The sequence below is a fragment of the Schistocerca nitens genome, chromosome 1, assembly GCF_023898315.1.
Source record: "Schistocerca nitens isolate TAMUIC-IGC-003100 chromosome 1, iqSchNite1.1, whole genome shotgun sequence".
NCBI classification, from domain to species: Eukaryota; Metazoa; Arthropoda; class Insecta; order Orthoptera; family Acrididae; genus Schistocerca; species Schistocerca nitens.
The window spans coordinates 469,526,689-469,551,293 of record NC_064614.1 but is presented as its reverse complement, the minus strand read 5'-3'; the positions used below and the strand labels follow the sequence as shown (position 1 = coordinate 469,551,293).

The 24,605-nt window shown below is 37.4% G+C and overlaps 1 protein-coding gene across 2 annotated transcripts in view; it reads left to right on the top strand.

Moving 5' to 3' along the window:
* The window catches only part of LOC126251868 (circadian locomoter output cycles protein kaput), a 115,286-nt gene that overhangs the window by 8,217 nt on the left and 82,464 nt on the right, over nucleotides 1–24,605 (top strand). For both annotated transcript variants that reach the window (XM_049952558.1, XM_049952565.1), the window contains exons 4-8: nucleotides 3,467–3,558; nucleotides 11,058–11,147; nucleotides 12,398–12,518; nucleotides 12,610–12,705; nucleotides 12,797–12,881. In XM_049952558.1, coding sequence (XP_049808515.1) covers nucleotides 3,467–3,558; nucleotides 11,058–11,147; nucleotides 12,398–12,518; nucleotides 12,610–12,705; nucleotides 12,797–12,881 — 484 coding nt within the window. The remainder of the gene's footprint in view (nucleotides 1–3,466; nucleotides 3,559–11,057; nucleotides 11,148–12,397; nucleotides 12,519–12,609; nucleotides 12,706–12,796; nucleotides 12,882–24,605) is intronic.

Genomic DNA, 24,605 nt, shown 5'->3' with positions numbered 1-24,605 from the left:
AAATACGGATGCGACCATCATATTCTGGAAACAGAACCTGGATTCATCCACAAAAATGACGTTTTGCCATTCGTGCACCCAGGTTCGTCGTTGAGTGCACGATCGCAGGCGCTCCTGTCTGTGATGTAGCGTCAAGGGTAACCACAGCCATGGTCTGCGAACTGATAGTCCACGCTGCTGCAAACGTCGTCAAACTGTTCGTGCAGATGGTTGTTGTCTTGCAAACGTCCCCATCTGTTGACTTAGGGATTGAGACATGGCTGCACGATCTGTTACAGCCATGCGGATAAGATGCCTGTCATCTCGACTGCTAGTGATACGAGGCCATTGGGATGCAGCACGGCATTCCATATTACCCTCCTGAACTCGCCGATTCCATATTCTGCTAACAATCATTGGATCTTGACCAATACGAGCAGCAATGTCGCGATACAATAAACCGCAATCGCGATAGGCTACAAACCGACCTTTATCAAAGTCGAAAACATGATGGTATGCATTTCTCCTCCTTACACGAGGCATCACAACAATGTTTCACCAGGCAACGCTGGTCAACTGCTGTTTGTGTACGAGAAATCAGTTGGAAACTTTCCTCATGTCAGCATGTTGTAGGTGTCACCACCGGCGCCAACCTTGTGAATGCTCTGAAAACCTAATCATTTGCATATCACAGCATCTTCTTCCTGTCGGTTAAATTTCGCGTCTGTTGCACATCATCTTCGTGGTGTAGCAATTTTAATGTCCAGTAGTGTAGTTAATGAATTCACTGTTACTCATCGTATGGTTAAACTAACCTGAAAATTAGTGAAAGAACGAGGCATTCTTCCAGTATCAGGAAAGAAGAAAGGAGTGAAGAAACAAAGAGATCCAGCAGTTTTTTGAAGATAATGAAAACAATAGAATGGGCCCAGGTTGCAAAGATAGCAAAAGAGTTATTATAAATGGGGTTAACGTAACAAAGGAGAAATGATTAGTGGTGTCAAATTTAAATGAACTTTATGTAGCTTTCAAAAATTGTCATCCTGAATGCAAAATTGGAAGGTCAGAATTTTATGGCCTCCACCCTTAGTGGTGTATTTTGGCTGGATCCTCAGTGACACACTCCGTATGTGTTTGTTTATATCATCAAAATGTCAAACTGATGATTGCGGGTGTGAAACTCAGTTACCAGATTTAATGGTCTGTGACACTAACAGCTATGACTGCATGATGAGTTTGTGTAATAAATGCCCTGGTAAGGGAGCTGTTATGAATTGTTTCACGAATATGAGGAGGAAATGCCAGACAGTATTACCTTCAAACAGTGGGTCACAAATGACAGGGCAGAAATGATAACAGTGGTTAAATCTCAGGAAGAGCACTTGGAATCTTTAATTGATAACTTACAAAAACTACCACCACTATGTTTCTAAAATCCAAAGTAAGTTTTTGAAGGACAAAAAGCACAACTTCATGAAACTGAATACATAGCGCTAACTGATTTTGCAGAAAATTTTACGTTTGTGATTCAGAATGCAATACAATGGTACCACTGGGTCAATCAATGACCAGGCAACAGTGCATCCATTTATTCTCTACTTTAAAAATGGAAAGATAAAGTGTACAGTTCTTCAATTTGGATTCTAAGCAACTACTTGGAGCACAACACTTTGGCTGTACATGCGTTTCAAAAGTATGTGATAAATTACATAAAAGAAAATTTTCCCAAGGTTGAGAGGCTGATACACTTTTCAGATGGAAGTGGTAGTCAGTATAAAAACAAAAAGAATTTTCCAAATCTGTGCAACCACAAAGTAGACTTTGGGTTGGAGGCTGAATGGCACTTTTCTGCATCTTACAGTGGTAAAAATGCATGTGATGGAGTAGGAGGTACAACAAAACATGAAGTAAGTAAAGCCAGCCTACAAAGACCAACCACAGACCAATTTCTCACAGTACAGGACATGTATGTCTTTTGCAAGGATAATATTAAAGGCAGTGCCTATTTTCTGATGAAGAAAGAAGAAGTGGTTCTGCATATTAAAACAAAAATTCGAACCAGATTTGAAAGCTGTATAGCAATAAAAGAAACAAAGCATTTCTGCAATTCCTTGGCATTGCAGAAAACTTAGTTCGATGATATGTAACATTAGAAACTGATGACAAGGTGGCATGTGTGTATGATGGACAGTGGTGGCTTGCAGAGGTTGAAAGAATAAATTTGGAAAACAATGATGTTTTCGAGCATTTTTACCACCCTGCTGGCCCAAGAACATAATTCAAGAAATCTACTACTGACAAAATTTGGATACCAATGTCAAATGTTTTATGGAAACTTTCAGTGCTTGAACTTACCGCAGCAACTGGGAGGTCTTATTGTATATCACAGAAGCTGTCTGAAGAAATATGTTTTTAACATTCACCACCAGGTTTAGGAACAGTCGCATCTCGAAGGATGTTAATTGAAAATATTTATTTTAAGTATGTGAGAATAATGTAAATGTTAATTTGAGTGATGTTTCCACTTTTTGTATATAATTCAGTATCTTACTTCAATAATAATTGATTATATCCCACCAATATCACACATGAACAGGCAACAGTCATAAGATCAGTTGTAGAGTAATGTGAATTATTTCCTCATTTTCAAAAAATCATATCTTTGTTCACAGTCAGATATCAATGTTGAAATTTTTACAGTATGTTGCTATCATATTGGTGTGCAAACTGTGCAAAAGTCGTATTTTTATATTCAGTCCCAAACTTTACAAAAAATGAAATTTTTCAAATTTCAAAAATTCATTAAAAATTGAGGAAACATTTGTAAGTGTTCTTGCTCTACATGAAGCTAGTAGTGTATGATATCTAACTATAGCAAAAAATAGACTCTCATAAATCACTCCTTGTTTGCTATTTTTGGGCATAAAAAGTGGATTTTTGAGAATTTGGATACCAAATGTTGAAGGCAATTTTGACTGGTTATTTTTGAATTTAGGGTATTTTGTGTTTTAGACAGTGTTGTAGAGGAAACTTTCCTAAAAACAATCATGCAAATTGCAATGTTGTAACTTAACCCAGTGCAGAGATATTCAAATTTTCACTAATGTCTCCAGACTGAAAAATCGTCGCGCACCTACAAATAAAAATGGCCACCATCCAGTAAAGGTGCAAGATAAATTATTTAAAAAAACTGTTTTGAACTTCTAAAATATAGGGCAATCACATACAAAAAAATTAAAATATTTAAAAATGGTCAAGCACTCAATTTTTATTGGACCACCTCATTTGGATTGGCCCTTCTTCTGTAGCACTACATTTCAGAAACTACTGTTTTCTTCATGTCTGTCTGTTTTTTCTCCAATAAACATATCCACATAAAAATTTATTGTAATGTTTTAATTAATTTTGAGATTCCAAATGTAATTTCAAATTCTGTACAAAATCAAATGTACTGTGTTTTTTCCTTCTCTTTCTAAACGTTTTCAAGAACTAGCTGTTCGCTCAAGAGCACATGAGATTCAGGAAGACTGGAAACCGTCTTTCCTGTCAAATGAAGAGTTTACACACCTTATTTTAGAGGTAAGATTATGATTTAATTTAGATCCTAATTTTTAAAATGTTTATATCTATAGTTTTTCTTATCAGTATAACTTGTTTAGTGTTAGTTAAAACAAAGAAAAAGGAAATTTTAAAATACTTGTAGAGATGAAGTGATCTCACTCATGAACTAAAAAGGTTTTAGAAACGGGGTTCAACATGCCGAATGAGCTGAGATAGCTCTCACATTGGATATTTACGTAGCACAGTGTAAATTGCTGTTAGAGAGGATTGAAGCAGGGAGGAACTAACAGAAAGATTGCTTATGAAAAATGCAAGAGGCTGAAAGTATGAAGATGTTAAGCAAATGTAATGAGCATACAATGGAAATTAAATTTAAGGTGTTTCAGTGACCACCAAAATGTCAAATTGTTTGTAGGATATTAGGGTAAAATCAGTAAAGATGAAGTTGTCCGAAGTATTCTGGAGACCAAGTTGGTTTTTGTGGGGTAATGTAGAATGAAATTTTATTTGAATGTTAGTTAATTGTGAAAAATAGGTAAACTGAGGGCAGTAACAACAATAACAAAACAACAACAACAAAAATAGAAGAGGAAAAGGAACCACAAAGTTTCGGTTTGTTTGTTAAGTTTTTTATAGAGACTTAGTGTATGAGAATGACCGAGTTACCTACTGATTTTGTTTTAGATTGTGTCAAAAAGAGCATTAAATTGGTAGCAGGCTTATTTGTGCACAATTTGTTCCCAGCAGCTATGAGAAGGCATTTTAAAAAATGAGGGGTTGTAGATCAGTATTGTTATTGTTGTTGGGTTGATATTATGGCAAACAGGCAGGCCCATTTGGGGAATGAAAGGTTGGAATCGACTGATTGAGTTAAAAGTACAATAATTATGCATTTATTGATAATGCTACAATGATAGTTTGAGGAGAACTTTAAGTTACTGTCCTTAATTTCATGAATACACTAACTTGAAATATGATAACAACAACCAAAGGAGAGCATTAATTTTGAAATTTTCCACTGTGTATTGTAACATAAAACAACCAACTGGTGCAGCTAGCAATTAAATTAATAAATGGCGTTAGTCCAAAATCACAGGAAACCGGACACTTAACAAACTTTTTAACTAAACTATAGCACTGTGTTCCGTTTTGTAACATAGAACGCCAACTGGTGCAGCAAGCGCAGACAGTACAGAGTGCAAAGTATCACTGTTCACTTTGTGTATGGTCAACCTATTAAAAAACAGTAATGTGATAATTGGAGTAAAGACAGTTATTGGGTATGAAGCTTCCCTTGCCATCCCTGGATGCTTCCAGTGAGAATAGCAGTGTCACGCAGACAATAGTACTGGAGGCTCAGTCCACCAGTATATAGAAAGAAATTAAAACTTTATAGTTTGTTGATGATATTGTTATTCTGTTAGGGATAGAAAAGAACTTGAAAGAAGAGTTGACTGGAATGGACAGAGTCCTAAAAATTGGTTATATGATGAACATTGACAAAAGTAAAACAAAGATTACAGAATGTTGTTGAATTAAATCATGGAATGATGAGGAAATTAAATTAGGACATGATATACTGAAAGTATCGGAAAAATTTCAGTATTTGGACAATAAAATAATTGATGTTGGCAAAAGTAGACAAGGTATAAAATCCAGACTTACAATAGCAAGAAAATCTTTTCTAAAGAAGAGAAATATGTTAACATCTAATGCAAATTTAAGTGTAAGGAATTATTTTCTTTAGTCATTTCTCTGCAGTGTAGTCTGATGTGAAAGTGAAACATGGAAATAAACAATTCAGAAAAGGGAAGAATAGGAGCTTGCGAAATGTGGTGCTACTGAAAAATTCCAGAGCCGATTGGATTACTAATGAAGAAGTACTAAATTAAATTAAAGAAAAAAGAAATTTGTGCTTTACTTCGCTTAGAATTTGAGTGACAGTTAATTTATTGTTGGAGGGATTTTTTTTTCTTTTTTTTTTGGGGGGGGGGGGGTAGTGTAAAATTGTAGAGCAGTGTTTCCCAGCCTTGGGGAAATTACCGCCTAAGGGATAAAATCTTATTTTCTGAGGGTTGAAAACAAAAGGGATCAATTGTGTTTCAGTCACGAAACTAAATTATTTTCAAAAGATCATTAGTTTTATCACTGTAATTCTGAATATAAAAGTTACGTATAAATACTTTTTTTTTTTTTTTTTTTTTTTCAAAATCTAGCATTAACGTGGCGGGGAGTCTGTGTGAGAAATGTATGACACACAGCTTCCTGAGTACACTGAAGGAAAAAAAATTGTAACACCAAGAACGTGTCAGGCAACATAAACGAAAATTGGTAGGTGTGTTTCACATCTGAGAGATTATATCCATTCAGATTTCACGTCAGCCGCATAAGAGTGGTGCTAGTAGGTCCACTATGAGGATGCAAATCAGGTTTGCTTTAAATATACTCTGTAACAGTCATGAATGTTAGTTACCTTTGAGATTGGACATGGTGGGTTGATGTTAGTCAAGAATACCTTTAAGGTGACAAAGGCACCATTATCAACATCACTGAATTTGAATGAGGTCATGTCATAGGGTTGCAAGAAGCTGGATGTTCCTGCTGCAGTATTGCAGAAATATTGGCAGGAATGTAGCCACTGTACATGATTGCTGTGAGCGGTGGTCACGAGACTCATAAAAAGACTGGGAACTAGGTGTCCATGTAACTCTACCAAGAGAGAAGACTGCCATGTTTGGTGTACAGCCCTCGCACATCGTACTGCATCTGCAGCAGCAATTTGAGCTGCAGTTTGCTCTAGAATGACACAACGAACAGTTACAAATCGGTTACTTCAAGTACAACTCCGAGCAACTTGCCCTGTAGCGTGCATTTGATTGGCCCCAAACCACCACCATTTGTGACTTCTGTTGTGTCAAGCAGGATGTTATTGGAGGGCAGGGTGGAGCTCTGTTGCATTTTCTGATGGAAACTGTTTCTGTCTCAGTGGCAGTGATGGCCATGTGTTGGTTAGGAGGAGGCCTGTTTGAGGGCCTGCAACCAGCGTGTCAAGGTGCTACACACACTGGACCTACACCTGGAGTTATGGTCTGGGGTGCAATTTTGTATGACAGGAAGAGCACTTCTCATGGTTATCCCATGCCACCTTGACTGCAAATTTGTATGTCAATCTGGTATTCGATCTGTTGTGCTGCCATTCACTAACATATTACAGGGGGTGTTTTGCGACAGGGATTATCAGATCTGTTTCCAATCAAGCACGTGTGGGACATCATCAGATGATAGTTCCAGTGTCATCCATAAACAGCATTAACTGTCCCTGTACTGACCAATCAAGTGCAACAGTCATTGGAATTTCATCCTACAAAGTGACATCCAGACCTATACAGCATGATGCATGCACTTTTGCATGCTTGCGTTTAACTTTCTTGTGCTGCCGGTAATTAATGTACCAGCATTTCACATTTGCTATGGCATATATCATGCTTACATTAACCTGGAGTGTTAATCACTGAAATATGTTACCTAGACAAATGTATTCACGAAATTTTGTTACTCTACATTAATCATCTTGTGATGCTGCATCCCCCGCCCCATCGGTGTGTTTAGTACTTTGTACCATGCATCTGCAGCAGCAAAATTAATACATATACATCACATGTGCTTAAACATTTCATGAACAGGCCTTCTCCAAGTTGTACATTATTGCCACAAGTGATCAGAGATTGCTTCACTATTTATTTTGCAACAACAACTGAACTGTTTGACAACATAACAACAGTAACTTTTTAACAGCTACTTCACTGCCCCAGGCCATACACAGTATTATTATTATTATTTCTTTACTTTCTCAGACTTTTTAGAAGTCTGGTTAAGAATGGAGTGACGCGGACCTTTATCAAGCGTCACTTCCTTTTTGCTGTACGGTACATGTTATATTGCATTTAGGAACTTTCGGGTAATTGAACATGTATCAATAATTACGGATTTCTGTAATTGTATATATATGTTTGGATGTAGCTGTATTGCATTGATGTATTGGTGGATATTGTGTGGTATGACTCCTGTAGTTGATAGTATAATTGGTATGATGTCAACTTTATCCTGATGCCACATGTCTTTGACTTCCTCAGCCAGTTGGATGTATTTTTCAATTTTTTCTCCTGTTTTCTTTTGTATATTTGTTGTATTGGGTATGGATATTTCGATTAATTGTGTTAATTTCTTCTTTTTATTGGTGAGTATGATGTCAGGTTTGTTATGTGGCGTTGTTTTATCTGTTATAATGGTTCTGTTCCAGTATAATTTGTATTCATCATTCTCCAGTACATTTTGTGGTGCATACTTGTATGTAGGAACGTGTTGTTTTATAAGTTTATGTTGTAAGGCAAGCTGTTGATGTATTATTTTTGCGACATTGTCATGTCTTCTGGGGTATTCTGTATTTGCTAGTATTGTACATCCGCTTGTGATGTGATCTACTGTTTCTATTTGTTGTTTACAAAGTCTGCATTTATCTGTTGTGGTATTGGGATCTTTAATAATATGCTTGCTGTAATACCTGGTGTTTATTGTTTGATCCTGTATTGCAATCATGAATCCTTCTGTCTCACTGTATATATTGCCTTTTCTTAGCCATGTGTTGGATGCGTCTTGATCGATGTGTGGCTGTGTTAGATGATACGGGTGCTTGCCATGTAGTGTTTTCTTTTTCCAATTTACTTTCTTCGTATTTGTTGATGTTATGTGATCTAAAGGGTTGTAGAAGTGGTTATGAAGTTGCAGTGGTGTAGCCGATGTATTTATATGAGTGATTGCCTTGTGTATTTTGCTAGTTTCTGCTCGTTCTAGAAAGAATTTTCTTAAATTGTCTACCTGTCCATAGTGTAGGTTTTTTATGTCGATAAATCCCCTTCCTCCTTCCTTTCTGCTTAATGTGAATCTTTCTGTTGCTGAATGTATGTGATGTATTCTATATTTGTGGCATTGTGATCGTGTAAGTGTATTGAGTGCTTCTAGGTCTGTGTTACTCCATTTCACTACTCCAAATGAGTTATTATTATTATTATTATTATCATCATCATTATCATAAGTAGTAGTAGTAGTACAACCACCACCAGTGGTCAGACACAAAGAATTGGCAGCCAGAAGTCTTCCAATTTCTTGTAGTTAGAAGTAAGGAATCCAGCAATCAAGTGAGTTACAGACAGTAGGCCTAATTATTCTGTACATATTTTATTTGGTTGATTTTAAATGGGACATGGAAAATGGATGAAAGAAATGTCTCTAGAGAGAAAAGTGCTGTTTTGTTTTAATTGTCTACCCTCAATGTGGATAGCTTTCTGTTTTGAAGAGGAATTGTCGGTAACACTCGTAACACACTGAGAATTTCTTCATCGTTCCATTTAAAAAGGAAAAAAAAAAAAGGTTGTTAGAAATTGGCTCATTAGTCTGCAGTTTAGTAAGACATCTACAAAAACTAAATACTGTTCACCTTTTGTCATTTTAAAAATAAGTGTTCAAAGGTAAACAGGTTCAAGTGAATGTAGGATGCAGTGTGGTGATTTAAAAAGATTGATGCGTGAAATATATAACATCTTCTGCCATCATAAGTTAGTGGAAGATCTTGCCAAGAAAATAAAGGTCTCATGTAAAATTACTTATCGGGCTGAAGGTTTGTATCCACTCAATCATCAACAAATCTGGTGCAGTGGTAGAAGACACCAAAAGGAAAAGCAGAAGTTTTAAATTCCGCCAGGAGGATCATATGGACATACCAATGTTTGAGTGACAGACTACCACATGGAGGACATAGAAATAGACATCCTAGCACTGATAATCAAGTGAAAGAGTTGAACACAAATAAGTCACCAGATCCAGATGAAATCACAGCATTGCAGCATTGACATGTACCTAGCTTGCATTTCTCATGAATCTCTTGCTCATCGCTGAGCCCAAGCAATTGGAAAAAAGGCACAGGTGACTCCTGTGTATAAGACGAATAAAAGAATGGATTCTTAAAATTGGAGATCAACATTCTTAACAGAATACATGAGCATATTTTAACTTTGGAAATATTAAATTTCCTTGAGGTGGAAAAGAGTGTGTCTGCAGATCAGCATGGATTTAGAAAGCATTGCTATTCGGAAACGCAGCTTGCCCTTTTCTTGCATGATATCTTGCAAACTGGTGGTGAAGTGCAACAGGTGGACTCCATTTTCCTAGATTTCTGGAAAGCGTTTGACGTGATGCTTCACTGCGGACTGTTAAAGATCTGAGTTACAAAATAAGTTCTCAGATGTGTCACTGGCATGAAGACTTTTTATGTAATAGAACCCAATATGCTGTCCTGAAGAGTGAGTGTTTATCAGAGAAATTATATCATCAGGAGCTTCAAAGGAAGTGTAATAGGACCGCTCGTACTGTCTACATACAAAAATAAAATGATGTTTGATGATGCAGTGTATTGTACAGCTCAGTGCCATTATTGAGTGACTGTAGGAGGATACAGGATGACAGAATTTCTATATAGTGTGATGAATGGCAGCTTACTCTAAATATAATTTAATGCAGAGGAGTAGGGAAAACAGCCCTTTGTTTTATTGAAATACAGCATTGCTGGTGTGCTGCTTGGCACAGTCACATTGATAAAAATATCTAGATGTAATGTTGCAAAATGATATGAAATGGAATGAGCACATGAAGTTGGTTGTAGAGAAAGCAAAATATCGACTTCAGTTTATTGTGAGAATTTTAGGCAAGTGTATGTCACCTATCAAGGAGACTATGTATAGAACACTAGTGGAACCCATTCTTGAGTACTGCTAGATTGTTTGGGGTGCCCGTCAGGTTGGATTAAAGTAAGACATCAGAGCAGTTCAGAGGTGCAGTGCTAGGTAGGTTTGTTACTGGTAGGTTCAATCAACATATGAGTATTATGGAAATACTCCTTGAGTCCAATGGGAATCCCTGGAGAGACAACATTATTTTTGTGAAACATTATTGAGGAATTTTAGGGTACCAACATTTATGTCTGAATGCAAAACAATTCTTTTCCCACCAATGTGCATCCCACCCAAGGACGACGAAGACAAGATAAGAACAATTAAGGCTTGTACAGAGACATATAGACAGTTTTTTTTCCTTGTTCCACTTGCAAGTGGAATAGGAAAGGGAATTACTAGCACTGTTGCAAGGTACCCTCCACTGTGAACAATATTGTTGCTTATAGAGTGCAGATGTAGATATAAATAAAATTTAAATATACAACAACAACAACAACAAATTTCTAATCTTACTAGCTGAGCTTGATTCAGAGACCTTGTATTCTTCATAGCTTGTTTGCTTTATTACTGATAAATATGTGAGTCTTATAAGCTTTTGATATGTACTGTTATATAGTTTTTTAAACATTGTATTCATTTATAAGTAAACTACTTACAATGAGGTCTGTTGTTGTGTATTCAGTATTTTTCTTTGCTTGTTTATTTATGCTGCATATTTTATTTTTGTTGTAGGCATTAGACGGTTTCATCATGGTGTTCTCCTCATCTGGAAGGATCTTTTATGCTTCTGAGAGCATTACTTCTCTCCTTGGCCATTTACCAGTAAGTTCCAGTTTTGTACCTCAAATGAATTGTCATTATCTGTATGTAGTTAATTAAATACCTTATTTCATCAATGGATTGTGTACATTATCATTAGCAGGGGTTAATGCTCACCTCACCCATAGTGCTATATTTGATATGCTGTACATTCCCCATTGATTGTACGAAATTGAGTGCGTCTTGGGAACTTAGGCAGACTTTGCTAAGTACCATTTTGGTGAACTCAGCATTTCATAGTTGGAGGCTGGTGAACACTACCAGTTCTCTGTAACCATAAGCCCTGGACATGTAAATCCATGAAACAGTTTAGGAATTATACATTACTTATAGAAATATTTACTTCTCTACAAACTAAACAATTACAAACTGCAAAAATACTTGGCGATAAAACATAATGACCACTGTTTCATAACACTGTGATCTTCTGAAAATGTATTGTTTCCTGTAGTTATCTAATGGCACTAGATCTCTATGAACTAAGGGAAGAGTGAGAACAGGAGAGTGTGGCAGATTTGGCAAATATTCTGAAGAGAGTAACTGGTGAGCTAGGAAAATAGCTACATTTATATTTATTCTTAATTCATAGGTACTGGCAAAACACATCTAAGCTTGTTTTCCCAGTCTTAAAGTATCATCAGATGTGTCCAGTCTGATGAGGTGTTTTAAATGCTAGAAAAATGGACATTCCATTGACAGTGTAAGAAGTCTGTTAAAAAATTCTGGAACATTAGTAATTTTGTGTGAGTGGTGTGTTGCAGTGAAATGTGGTTGACACCCTGTACACATCTGTGTTTAATGTGTAACTCCTGGAAGTTCCATTGTTGTATGTATGTTAGTTATTGTTCAGTGCTGTATTGAGTAGAATGTTGTGCTGCACAGTTTGTGAATTTTGATATGGCGGAGTTAGAGGAGCTACGTGTCTGCATTAAATTTTGCGTGAAACTCAAAGAAAGCCTGTACAGAGAAACACCAAATGATGCAGGAAGCTTATGGTAATACGTGCCTAAGCCATACTCTGTGTTGTGAATGGTTCACACGGTTTAAAAATGGTCAGACAGAAGTTAAAGATGACCCTCGTTCAGGACACCCGTCAACGTCTACCAATGACGCTCGTGTCAGGAACATCTGACATGCACAGAATAAAATTGTGACTTGCCCACTTGTACCCTTCTATTTCAGAACTTTGCTAATGGCACTTGTATTGCCACGATTTGTTGCTAAAATTACTAGTAATACTTTTTTTGCTACAGAGTGACTTAATGAATATGACGATCTATGACATGGTGTATGAGGAGGATCAGTCAGCTCTCTACAACATACTACTGAACCCAGCTAGCAGTGTTGACTCAATGAACTATGGTGACACAAAAGGTATTTAGAATGTACAACATTTTTGAAATGTTTAGAATAAAGAGAGAATTAAATAACAGTTGTAAATTTTTGTCCCTCGTTTTTTCTGCAGAAAATCAAGTATCCTTTTCATGTCACATGCGTCGAGGTGGTCTGGATTTCCGAGATGAGGATACATATGAGCTTGTTCAGTTTGTGGGCTATTTTCGTAAGTTATGGTGTCAGTGGGGATAAACTTGTTCAGTAGAGTTTAGTGAGAATAACTTTTATCACTTTTGCTTTTTGTTTCTAATTTTTAGGGTCAGATATTGATCCATTGGAGGTTGATCACCTTATTTCCAGCAGTAATCGGCTGGTCAATTTCTCTGGAGAAGTAGGCATGAAGTGAGTGTTACACTATTTTTTATCTTATAATGCATGTTTGTAAAGATTGGTGCAGTTTTATGATAATAATGTGAACTAAAAATAGTTTAGATTCATGTGTTTCTTTTCATATATATTTTAATGTCAGTACTTCTATTTGGTTTCATATTGATAAATGAGGTGTTTTACTGTATGTGCCTCAGTAGTTTTGTTACATTGTTCTCATACCGAAGAATGGGTGCTCAAAATTACAGATTAATATCCTTAACATTAGTTTTCAGCAGAATTCTTGAACAAACTCTGAGTTCAAATAAAATAAATTTCCTTGAGAGAGAAGCATGAATTTAGAAAACATTTATACAAAACTCAATTTGGTCTTTTCTCACATGTTATCGTGCAAACCATGGATGAAAGGCAACAGGCTGATTCCTTTTTCCTAGATTTCCAGAAAACATTGGCGTAGGGTCCCCACTGCAGACTTTAACTAAGGTTCCGATGACCTATAGCAGACTGTTAACAAAGCTCCAAAACACATATCAGGTCACCAGATATGTGAGTGGCTCAAAGACTTTTTAAATAATAGTATGTTGTCCTCGAAGTTCATCAGAGACAAAGGTACCATCAGGTGTGCCAGGGAAATCTGATAGGACAACTCTTTTTCTGTATATACATAAATGTTGGACATGGCGAGCAGCAATCTGCAACTATTTGCTGATGATGCTGTGGTATATGGGAAGGTGTAGTCATTGAGTGACTATAGGACATCGCAAGATCACATACAAGGAGACCACACGGCAATCAGATTTTGGTATTTTTCTTCTGTTTATGATATGTGAAGTCCAGACATGAAATGAAATGAAATGAAATTGTATGATTGTGTGGCATTGTTGACCGGGATCTCCCATTTGGGTTCAGCCGCCAAGTTCAAGTCTTTTTCAGTCGGTGCCACATTGGGCGACTTTCAGCTAATGGTGAGGATGAAATGGTGATGAGGACAACACAACACCCAGTCCCCAAGCAAAGAAAATCTCCAACGCGGCCGGTAATTGAACCCGGACCATGTGTATGGGAGGCAAGCATGCTACCACCCAGCTAAACGGGCGGATAGACGTCAAATATCAAAGCCTCAAAGCAGTTCAGCCCCCAAAGCAATTCTATATAAATCTCAAAAATTTTTGAGAAAATTGACTTTGAAGTTTACTGACCATGCATAATAAGCTAATGTAAGGACCCTTTTTCAGCAGTGTGGCTCTGTGGTAGAGTACTCTCCTGCCACTTGGGGGCCTGCATGCAGTTTGAGGCAGATTCACATTTTTAAGCAAAGTTATATGTTTTACGAACAGTTGTATGAAGCATAAAATACATACCATATTTACTTGACTCTAAGCCGCACTTTTTTTCCGGTTTTTGTAATCCAAAAAACCGCCTGCGGCTTACAATCAAGTGCAAAGTAAGTGGAAGTTCTGAAAAATGTTGGCAGGTGCCGCCACAACTAACTTCTGCCGTTGAATATATGTAGCGCTACACAGGCATGCTTTGCAGGCACAAAGATAAATACTGGCGCCAAAACCTCTACGTTAGTAAATAAATTAAAAAAAAATGGGGTGGAAGACGTCCTTTTTTCTCCACCCCGAGTTTCAACCACTGCATTTTCATACATTATCCAATGAAGTAAATACAAATTCCATATTGTTCATCTTCAAATGTAGCAGCATTTCAATGTACTACGAAAATCCGACTGGCAAGACTGTTTGGGATGTTTGTCAATGTGACCAACTCTACGTTCTGAATTTTTCCCGACCTGTGAGAAGAGATAGTTGCTAATAGGAACTTTTATGAATTGTGAATCACCTGCAGTATTCTCTTCACCATAAGAAAAATATGAATATAAACATTTTGCCATGTATTCTTTCATGTTTGCTGCTATCTCATTTAAATCTTGTCTGCCTAATAAACTACGAAACTAGAGTGAGGCAACAGCAAACGTGGAAGAATATACACATCATGTCATGTTTATATTCGTATTATTCTTATGCCTAGTAGTGATACAGTCAGAAATGAAGCACGGCAATTGAATAGATTTTTAAATCTAAGATGACTCTAATTTCTGTGCAGAATGTAACATATTAAAGAGGCGTCTGCAAAGATTTTCAAACGGAGAAAAATTTTCGCTTAACTCTCGTTCAGAACATCTATCATACGCAGTCTATTATTTGGTTCTTGTTGATCATTATCAAAGAAAGCAGCAGTGTAAGTAACAACAAATAGCAGTCTCTTGCCATTGTTTCGCTAATGAGACGATTCCTTTGGTTTTTTTAAATTGTAAGCGGTGGTAGCGTGCACAAAAGCAAGCCATGCCGCGAGCTCAGGATGCGACAAACAATGCATGACACAGTACAGTAATACATTTTGAGCATAGAGTGACGTGAACACCTTTAACAAAGAGAACGGTGCGTATCAGATCAAAGAAAAATAAGCAATCAATTCAAACCAGATGAAGCTACTACCGTAGCTGTATCGTCATTCATTCGACCTAAATTGTGTCTCATATTACAATGGACCAACTTTGTTTCAATTTGGAGGTGTGGCCTAAAACTTTTCTCTCCCCTTGAATTTCGAGTCTCAGATTTCACGCGCGGCTTAGATTTGGGAAAATTTGTTTTCCTTGATTTTGAGTCTCATTTTTCAGGTGCGGCTTAGGTTTGAGTGCGGCTTAGAGTCGAGTAAATTTGGTAAAGTAGGAGAAAAATTAATGTATAATTCACTCAAAAATTTAAATAATCTTGACCAAAAATCTGTTCTACTATATAAAGAGAAGTCATTGTTTAACATTATCAGCCAAAATTTCGAAAAGTTCTTGTCTGGTTTACTTCAGATTTTTGTATGGTACTCTGATAAACATTTGGGCAGACTTAGGCTATACATTTAAAAAAATGTATTACGTTGGTGCGTAAGTGTAGTGTTTTTCTGTAAGTTTAGGAAATACAACAGATATTTGTAACAGAGATATTAGTCATCAATAATATATTCTCCTTCACTGTTTACAATAGTCTGCCAGTGCAGGGGTAACTTTTCGATTCTGCGGTTGTAGAAATCACTTGGTTTTGAGGCGAAGAACTCGTCGAGCTATGTTTGGAGTGCATTTTCATCTGGGAAGGAAGTTCCTTAAAAGTTGTGTTACCGAGAGTGGTAAATGTGAAAATCTGAAGTTGCAAGATAAAGTGAAAAAAGTAGGTGCAAAATGAATTCCCAACCCAACTCATGTACAGTGTTATTTGGCAGTTTAGCAGACTGGAGGCGAGCATTACCATGGAATAGCATCACTTCATGCGGTCTTCCTGGTTTGTTGTTCTTAGATTGCATCTGCAAGACATCTCAGTTGTTGACAATAAGTGTCAGCAGCAATGGTTACACCTCGGGGAAGCAATTTTTAGTACCCCACTCCATCACTGTTCCACCAGATGCATATCATTATTTTTTGTGGATGCATGCTGGTCTTTGTACTGGAAGTTGCTGCTTTGTTTGGGCTCAACCATTCCTTCTTTTCCATATGTTAGCGTAAAGACATCATTTCTCATCACCAGTAACAATACAGGATACGAGTGGTCAGTGTTGTTTACGAACCAATGGATGATGAGCAAGCAGAGGTGCACATTTGGCCACCATTGTTTTTTTTTTTTTTTGTGATTTTGATTTGGAACATGTGATACCCATACACCTGATTTTTGTACCTTCCCCATTGCGTGCAAATCTCATAAGATGATGGAATGATTATAGTTCATCACATTTGCCAGTTCTCAAGTACAGTGACATGTTTCGTTGTGGATTAACGCATTTAAACAATCTTCATCAAATCCTGACTCATTTGATGTCAAAATGATCCTCCTTAAAATGAGAAAATGATTTTCTTGTCATGCTTAACGGCTTATGATTAGAATACCATTAAAAAAAAGTAAAACTATGTGGAATATTCCCCTTGAAGCTACTATCCTCAAAAGATTCTGTAATAGGAGGTCTGTCAGTCCTGTATACTAATGATCCCACTTGAATTACCCATTCATTTAAACAACTTCAATTCTCAGCCTTAGTTTCATTGGCAGTGACAATAAATAAGGGACAAGTTCAGAAACTGGTGGGAGGAGGAGGTGAAAAGAGGTAGGGGGTAAGGAGAAGATAGAAAGAGAGGGGAGAAAGGGAGGAAGATAGGACATATATACACTGAGTTGACAAAATTCATTGGATAGCAATATGCACATACACAGATGGCGGAAGTATAGGGTACACGAGATGCAAATGGACAGTGCTTTGATGGAGCTCTCATTTGATCTCAGGTGGTACATGTAAAAAGATTTCCGACTTGATTATGGCTGCACAATGAGAATTAAGTCTTTGAACACAGTGTGGTAGTTGGAGCTAGATGCATGGGACATTCCATTTCAGAAATCATTATGAAGTTCAATATTCCAAGACCCAAAGTATCAAGAAGGTGCCAAGAATCCATAATTTCAGGCACTACCTCTCACCACAGACAACTCAGTGTCCAACGGCTTTCACTTAACAACCAAAAGCAGCGGCTTTTGCTTAGAGTTGTCATTGCTAACAGACAAGCAAAACACCACATAAAAATCAGTGTGGGACATATGATGAATGTATCCATTAGTGTGGCGAAATTTGATGTTAATGAGCTATGGCAGCAGATGAATGATGCGAGTGCTTTTTCTAACAGCACATCATTGCCTGCAGTGCATTTCCTGGGATTGTGAACATATCAGTTGGACCCTAGACTACTGGAAAACCGAGTCCTGGTCAGATGAGTCCCAATTTCAGTTGGTGAGAGCTGATGGTAGTATTTGAGTGTGGCACAGGCCTCATGAAACCATGGACGTAAGTTGTCAACAAGGCACTGTGCAAGTTAGTGGTGGCTACATAATTGTGTGGGCTCTGTTTACATGGAATAGCCTGGGTCCTCTGGTCCAACTGAACTTACCATTGACTGGAAACATTTATGTTCGGCCACTTGGGGATCAATTGCAGCCCTTCATGGACTTCATGTTCCCAGGCAATGATTGAATTTTTATGGATGAAAATGCACAATGTCACTAGGCCACAATTATGTATGATTGGTTTGAAGAACATTCTGGGCATTTATAGCAAATGATTTGGGCACCCATATTAGCCGACATAGATCCCATCAAACATTTATGGGACTTAATCGATAGGTCAGTTCGTGCACAAAACCCTGCACCAGCAACACTTTCCCTGTTATGAAAGGGTATACAGGCAGCTTGGCTCAGTATTTGTACAGGGGACTTCCAAACGACTTGTGGGGTGCATGCCTCATTGAGTTGCTGCACTACTCTGGGCAAAAAGATGTCCAGCACAATGTTAGGAGGTATCCCATGACTTTTTTCACCTTAGTGTAGGATCTCCATACATATTTAGCAGTTACAAAGCATTGCTGGGTTGCTAGTATTTTATGAAAGTAAGAACTTATATTTGTAATGAAAACTGGATTTTTCTGTATGATATGTAATTAGAAATAAGATGACATGCATTTTTCATTAAAATTACAATTAGATTTGTGTTAATTGCCATATATTTGATGAAATTTATATTTAAATGATGTAGGTATTCAAAGTGAGCAGAAAAGAATGAAAAAAGTTATTGAAATGAGACTTGATCCAGTGGCTACCTATCTCAAGCCTTACTGATTATTTTCCATCTTTATGTATTTTAGGCTTAATGCAAATGCTTACAGAACATGTCATTCTTTAAAAATTTGAATCCGCTGGTAATGGAACTGAGTCCACTGACTTCGCAGGTGAGCACCCTACCATGGAGCCGTGCTATATATATCGACAAATCAACCTAACTTACACACATTAAAGGTGATTTGAAAACTTCAAAGTTGATTTTCTGGAGAATTTTTGAGAATTGCATCAAATTGCTTTGAAAAATTATTTGAGTTCTGAAATATGTGTACCACAAATATAAAAAAATTACAAAAATCTGGTTGCTGTGTGGTTTCCTTGTTAGACAAAATTTCTAGTTTGTATGATGAATGGCAGTTAAACAAAGAAAAATTTAAGTCTGTGTAGTTGAGTAGGAAAAGCAATCCTGTAATGTTGAAATACAGCATTAGTAGTGTGCTGCTATGCACATTATCTAGGTGTAACGTTGCAAAGTGATATGATATGAAATGGAATGAACATGTGAGGATGGTAGTAGGGAAGGTGAATGGTCATCTTCAGTTTATTGAGAGGATTTTGGGAAACAGTAGCTCATCTGTAAAGGAGGCTTCATACAGAACAGTAGTAGGACCCATTCTCAAGTACTGCTAGAGTTTTTGGATACCCAACAAATCGTATTAAAGGAAGACGTTGAAGAAATTGAGAGCAGTGCTTCTAGATTGGTTACCGGTACAAGACTGCAGAATGATTCCACTGCCACCAACGTAAATGTCTCATAAAAACCACGAAGATAAGATAGAGAAATTATACCAACCATTAGAATAATCCCACATATCTTGCTTTTTGTGAAAGATTACAACATTTAAACTGCAGTTCGCCTGAATGTAAATGCAATCAGAACTGTACTGAGCATACAAGTGGATAAATAATCAACAGTAGTATACTTTTCTACAGGAGATAAATTAGTTCTAATATAAATAAATTCACACAGAACATCCAAAACACAATATAATAAATGAAACATCAGCTTCAAGAATTATACTATAGCACCAACTGCTCGACAGCACTGTTTATTTTGAAAGTTGTCAATGAAGGATAAAGCACACTGTTAGCTAGAAGTGGTCTGATATCTGTTGATTCAGCAGTAAGGAGCCAAGAGGATGACATATTATTATCGTTCAGCTCACTTAACGCTGTAGGAACAGAAATTGTACTGATTGATATCTGATGACTCTGTTGAGAAAATGTGCCTCTATAAGTTTGGAGTTCACAATTTATTCATGCACATAGCACAAAACTAATTTTGAGTTAATGGTTATTCGTGACACAGAGGCCACAAATAATGTCGCAGCAGGAAGAAAATTTGATGTCACAGAGTCAAATGTTTGTAAGTGGTATCAGATGAAAAATAAATTAGAGATTGCCAGTTATACATACCAACTTTCAGGGGACCAAATCAGGGAAGGTTTCATGAATTGGAATAGCTTGCTGTTCTCTATGTGCGAGAGAAATGTGATGAATGCTTCCCAATTACTTGAGAAATTACACGAATGAAGCCACTGGAGAAAAAGAGGAATTTTCCAACTGCATGTGTTGCAAAATTCAAAACAAATATGAGCTGGTGGTGATTTTGAAAATAATGGGGCTTGCAGTATGATATAGAACAATGCTAGTCCAATGACATCCCACAGCTATTGTTCATCACTATCATATAATCTGAATAAAACACCATGACTCTCTGCAATACATAGTGTTAACTTTTTTAGATGGATTTTAAGATACTTGATATCAGTAAAACAGTTTGTAAATTTGATTAGTCAGAATAAATTTTTAAAAAAATTTCATACAGAACCTCTTCAAAAGAAGTGGGTCATCTTATATTCAGGGTTGTCATATTGTTGGGTAAAAACCATAATCATTTCAGATGACTCTCATTTTCACAGCTGACATTACTTGTACAGAAATTTGTTGGTACAGTTACTTCTCTGTGGAGTTTGATTCAACAGAGGCAACAGTGTACTCTCCACATATTTACATTAATTTACTTATTAGCAGGTTTGTGTATCAGACAGATTCACTTTGTAACATGACACAACTCTACACAAACCTGAAGACAATGATGTGAGTGGTTATAGGAATGGTTTCAAATCCCTGACTATTCTTGGAAGTACAGGTAATTTTGTATTTGTAAATAAAGTGATTTTTTGAAGAAATGGCCTTTTAAAAGTACTATATATAGGTCACCCAACTGACAGAGTGATTCAATGTGTGAAGAGAGTAGGCTATATATTGCATGTGATGTGAGTGAAAATGGAAATGTTTGAGCATTCCTGGGATATTTTTTCTGTTAACTTCTCACTTTCTTCACCCTTTGCTGTGATTTGTTTGTAAGAAAAATGCTAAACTGCACAATGGTTCAGAGTCCATAAGTTGTGGCTGTTCCTACTACTAGCTGTCAGTCACATAAGAATAAAAGAGCAAAGGCATACCACCCATAATAGACCACACCTAAAGGAAATTCATATAGATGATAACAGAGAGATGACAGAATTATAGCAGTGTTGTCTAACTGGTGCAGGAACCAAGGAGACTGGCAGGAGCTAAACTGTGGTGTCTGGTGAAATTTGCCAAGAAATAATTTTGTATGGCAGTGGGAACTAATGTTTTGTTATGGGGAATAACAAGTTGCAGTTCTTTTGAGGGCAGCACTTTAGTTTTCTTCTCTGAGCAGGTTAGAGAATTTGCCAGCATGTGACTCTACAGTATTGTTCTGAAATAGGTACCAGAGCTCCTCTCTAAAGTGTGTGACTGTATGGTGTGTGAAGAGGAGGATTTTTTGGGGGCTGTTCATCACAGTGTTTCAATATGTTCAGGCAGCCATATGTCTCTTCTTTTTCGTGGTAGTATCCCGTATTTTCACAGGGTCAGCATATAAATCTGGATTTGGCAATGGTTGTGGTAGAGTGTGCCCAGAGGCCCTTCCTGTCAGTTTACAGTGAAGGTATTGTAAGCAGAACAGTTAACAGCAAAGGTATTGTGAGCAGAATAGTTGTGTATTATAAGTGGTGTAGGGAGTTTAGTGGAGGCAGAACAAATGTTCATGATGAACAGAACACTCTTACAGGAACACTCACAGAAATGCTGGGTTACCAGAAACTGTGCACACTGTCAGTTCCAAAACAGCTGACAGTGCAGCACAACTAAATAGTGCCTGTGAGGGTTTTTTTGAAACTGAATTGGAAGGTGAGAATTTTCTGATCCCTTTTGTGACTGGAGATGAAACTTTGGTGGCTCATTATAAATGTGTACGTTACTCTCAATACCATCAGAAAGCTGCCGTGCCTATCAAATCAGCATATGCTGCACATGATGGAATCACAGTGAAAATGATGGAGCTTATTACTGATGCACTACAGGCTACTATAACATGTATCCTCAACTGCTTCTTAACTGCAAGTGTTTTCTTTGAGGTCTGGAAACAGGGACTAGTTAAGCCACTACCCAAAAAGAACATTGCACAGTATCCTCTGATTACCATCCTATTTGCATTCTTCCTGCACTGCCCAAGGCCTTAGAATATAATCCACAGCCAGCTGACAAACTACCACAAACAACCTATTAGACAAATATGAATCAGGTTTCTGTAAATACCACAGCACAACACCTGCCTCAATAAAACTAACAGATGACATAAAGCTTGCCTTGGATGCACAAGAAGCAACTATCATGTGCTTCCTAGACTTCAGCAAAGCCTTCGACACTGTTGACTTCGACATTTTACTTGCCAAACTTAGCAGCCTAAATTTATTGCCAAGTGCAGTGCATTGCTTTTGTTCACACCTGATGACTCGCCAGCAATGCATCATGCTGACACCATAAAGTCATCCCGGCTTCCCCCAGGGTTCAGTATTAGGTCCTGTACTCTTTTCATTGTACATAAATGATGTGTCATCAGTTTTGTCCTACCGCAGGTACCACATGTATGCTGATGGCCTCCAGTTGTATGTAAGTATAAAACCAATAAACCTGAAAACAGCTATCAAGAATCTCAATGCCAACCTGTGAACGGTATCAAAATGGGCGCAGTATATAGGGTTTGAGCTCAACCTATCCAAAACCCAAGTGGTACTCATTGGTCATTCTAGGCTCATTAGCCCGAATTGTCAGGGATCCCTACCACCTTTAATGCTATCAACTTCTCTCCTTCAGCATAGATTTTAGGTGTAATAACGGATGAAAATCTACATTGGACAGCTTATGTAACTACAATGTGGAAGAAGGCATCAACATCTCTCCACACTCTACAGAAATATAAAAATTTATTCTCTCTTGCCTGAAAAAAAGAGACTTGTAGAAAAACGTATATTTCCAATTATTGATCACAGAGATGTTATCATGCAAGATCTTTCTCAGGAAAGCTCATGATGCCTGGAACTGGTTATGAATGCCTGTGTTTGTTATAAATGTGATGTTTAACTTTTTGATCATATTTCAACATCATAAACACTGCTATCCTGGCTGCATGCAGAAAAACACAGATATTTTCAAACCCTCTTTCTGCTTTACTGTCTCATCAATGAACACTGTCCCTCATATATCTGCCCAACCGTAATGTTCTTATTTGAACAACACGGCATAAACAACTATTCCCATCAGAGGAAAATCTAGTCTGTCCCACTGCATCATTCATCCACTTTCTTGAAGTTTTTCTCAGTAGCAGCAACCCAACTCTGAAATAACCTCCCACATTATATTAGATAATTGAATTACATCTCCTACTTTGGAAGGTTGTTAATGATAATATCTACAAGGCATGTTTAGAAAATAAGCCTACTAGATTTTATATTTTTCAGAAAAACTGTATCTGAAAAAAAAATATTGCACTCATTGACTATTTTTCCACACATTTGCCATCCCAATGAATGTGTGTGGTGAGCCATGGCACAAGCTTCTTTATGCCCTCCTCAAAGAACTGTCCTGCCAGTCCCTTCCCCCACTTAAGAATGTCTTTCTGCACCGGCTCATCAGTTGTAAATGTAATTCCACTCATGTTTGCCTTAGGAAGGTGAAAAGATGATAATCTGAAGATGCCAGGTCAGGGGAATATGAGGGGATCATTCAAAACATCCCAACCCAATGAATCCAAAACGCCAGGGTGACTAAGGCTGTGTGAGGAGGGGCATTGTCAATATTCCCCTCCTTTTGTTTTGAATGTTCCTTTTGAGTTTTTATAGGGTCTCACAATATTGCTGGGCATTGGAGGTCTACCTCGAAGCAGAAATTCATCTAGAATGATTCCTTTTCAATTCCAAAACACAGAGGCCATGATTTGTTGCACGAAATTGTGGTTTTCAATCTTTTTGAAGATGGGGAATTGGTTTTACACCACTGTGACAACTGTCTGCTACAGTCATTTGTATCCACAAAGTAATCAGTGAGTCTCTGTTTCGTGTGTGGTTCAGTTGTGGTTGTAGGTAATGTGAAGTACCAGTTCAGTTTTTCTTCTGGGACAGTGGGATCAGCTGCAGTTTTTACTTTGCCAGTACCAAGACCACACATGTTTATTCCATAGATGAGTTGGCCTATTTCTGTTGTCAGATAACATATGGGCATGCTAGATTTTTGCATTTCTCACAGCTTGACTAACTCTCTTCTGCTTCTGCTTGTAAGCAGTGTGGTGTAGTTTGTATGCCCAATGTGCAGCATCTCTGATAGTCATGAGCTGCTTTAGTTCTTGTTAGGCAAGGTGCAGGTTTGTTTCTTACATTTCCGGTCTTTATGAGAGCACATTTCTCATATAGTTGTATAATTTTTTTTAATAAATCCATGTTTGTCTCTTTCCATTAACATACTACTCTACTATTGCATTGAGGAGTCCCTTGGGTCTCATTGGATGGCCATTATATGTAGTTTGCTCTCTTTCTTTTACAACTTATTTCCACAGGCTTCTCTTATCATCCACTCTTTTGCAGACTTCTACATTTGTAACCATATCAACCCACTTTATTTTGAGCATGTGTCTCTAATGTTAAGTCTTAGAAGAATGCAGTTTCTT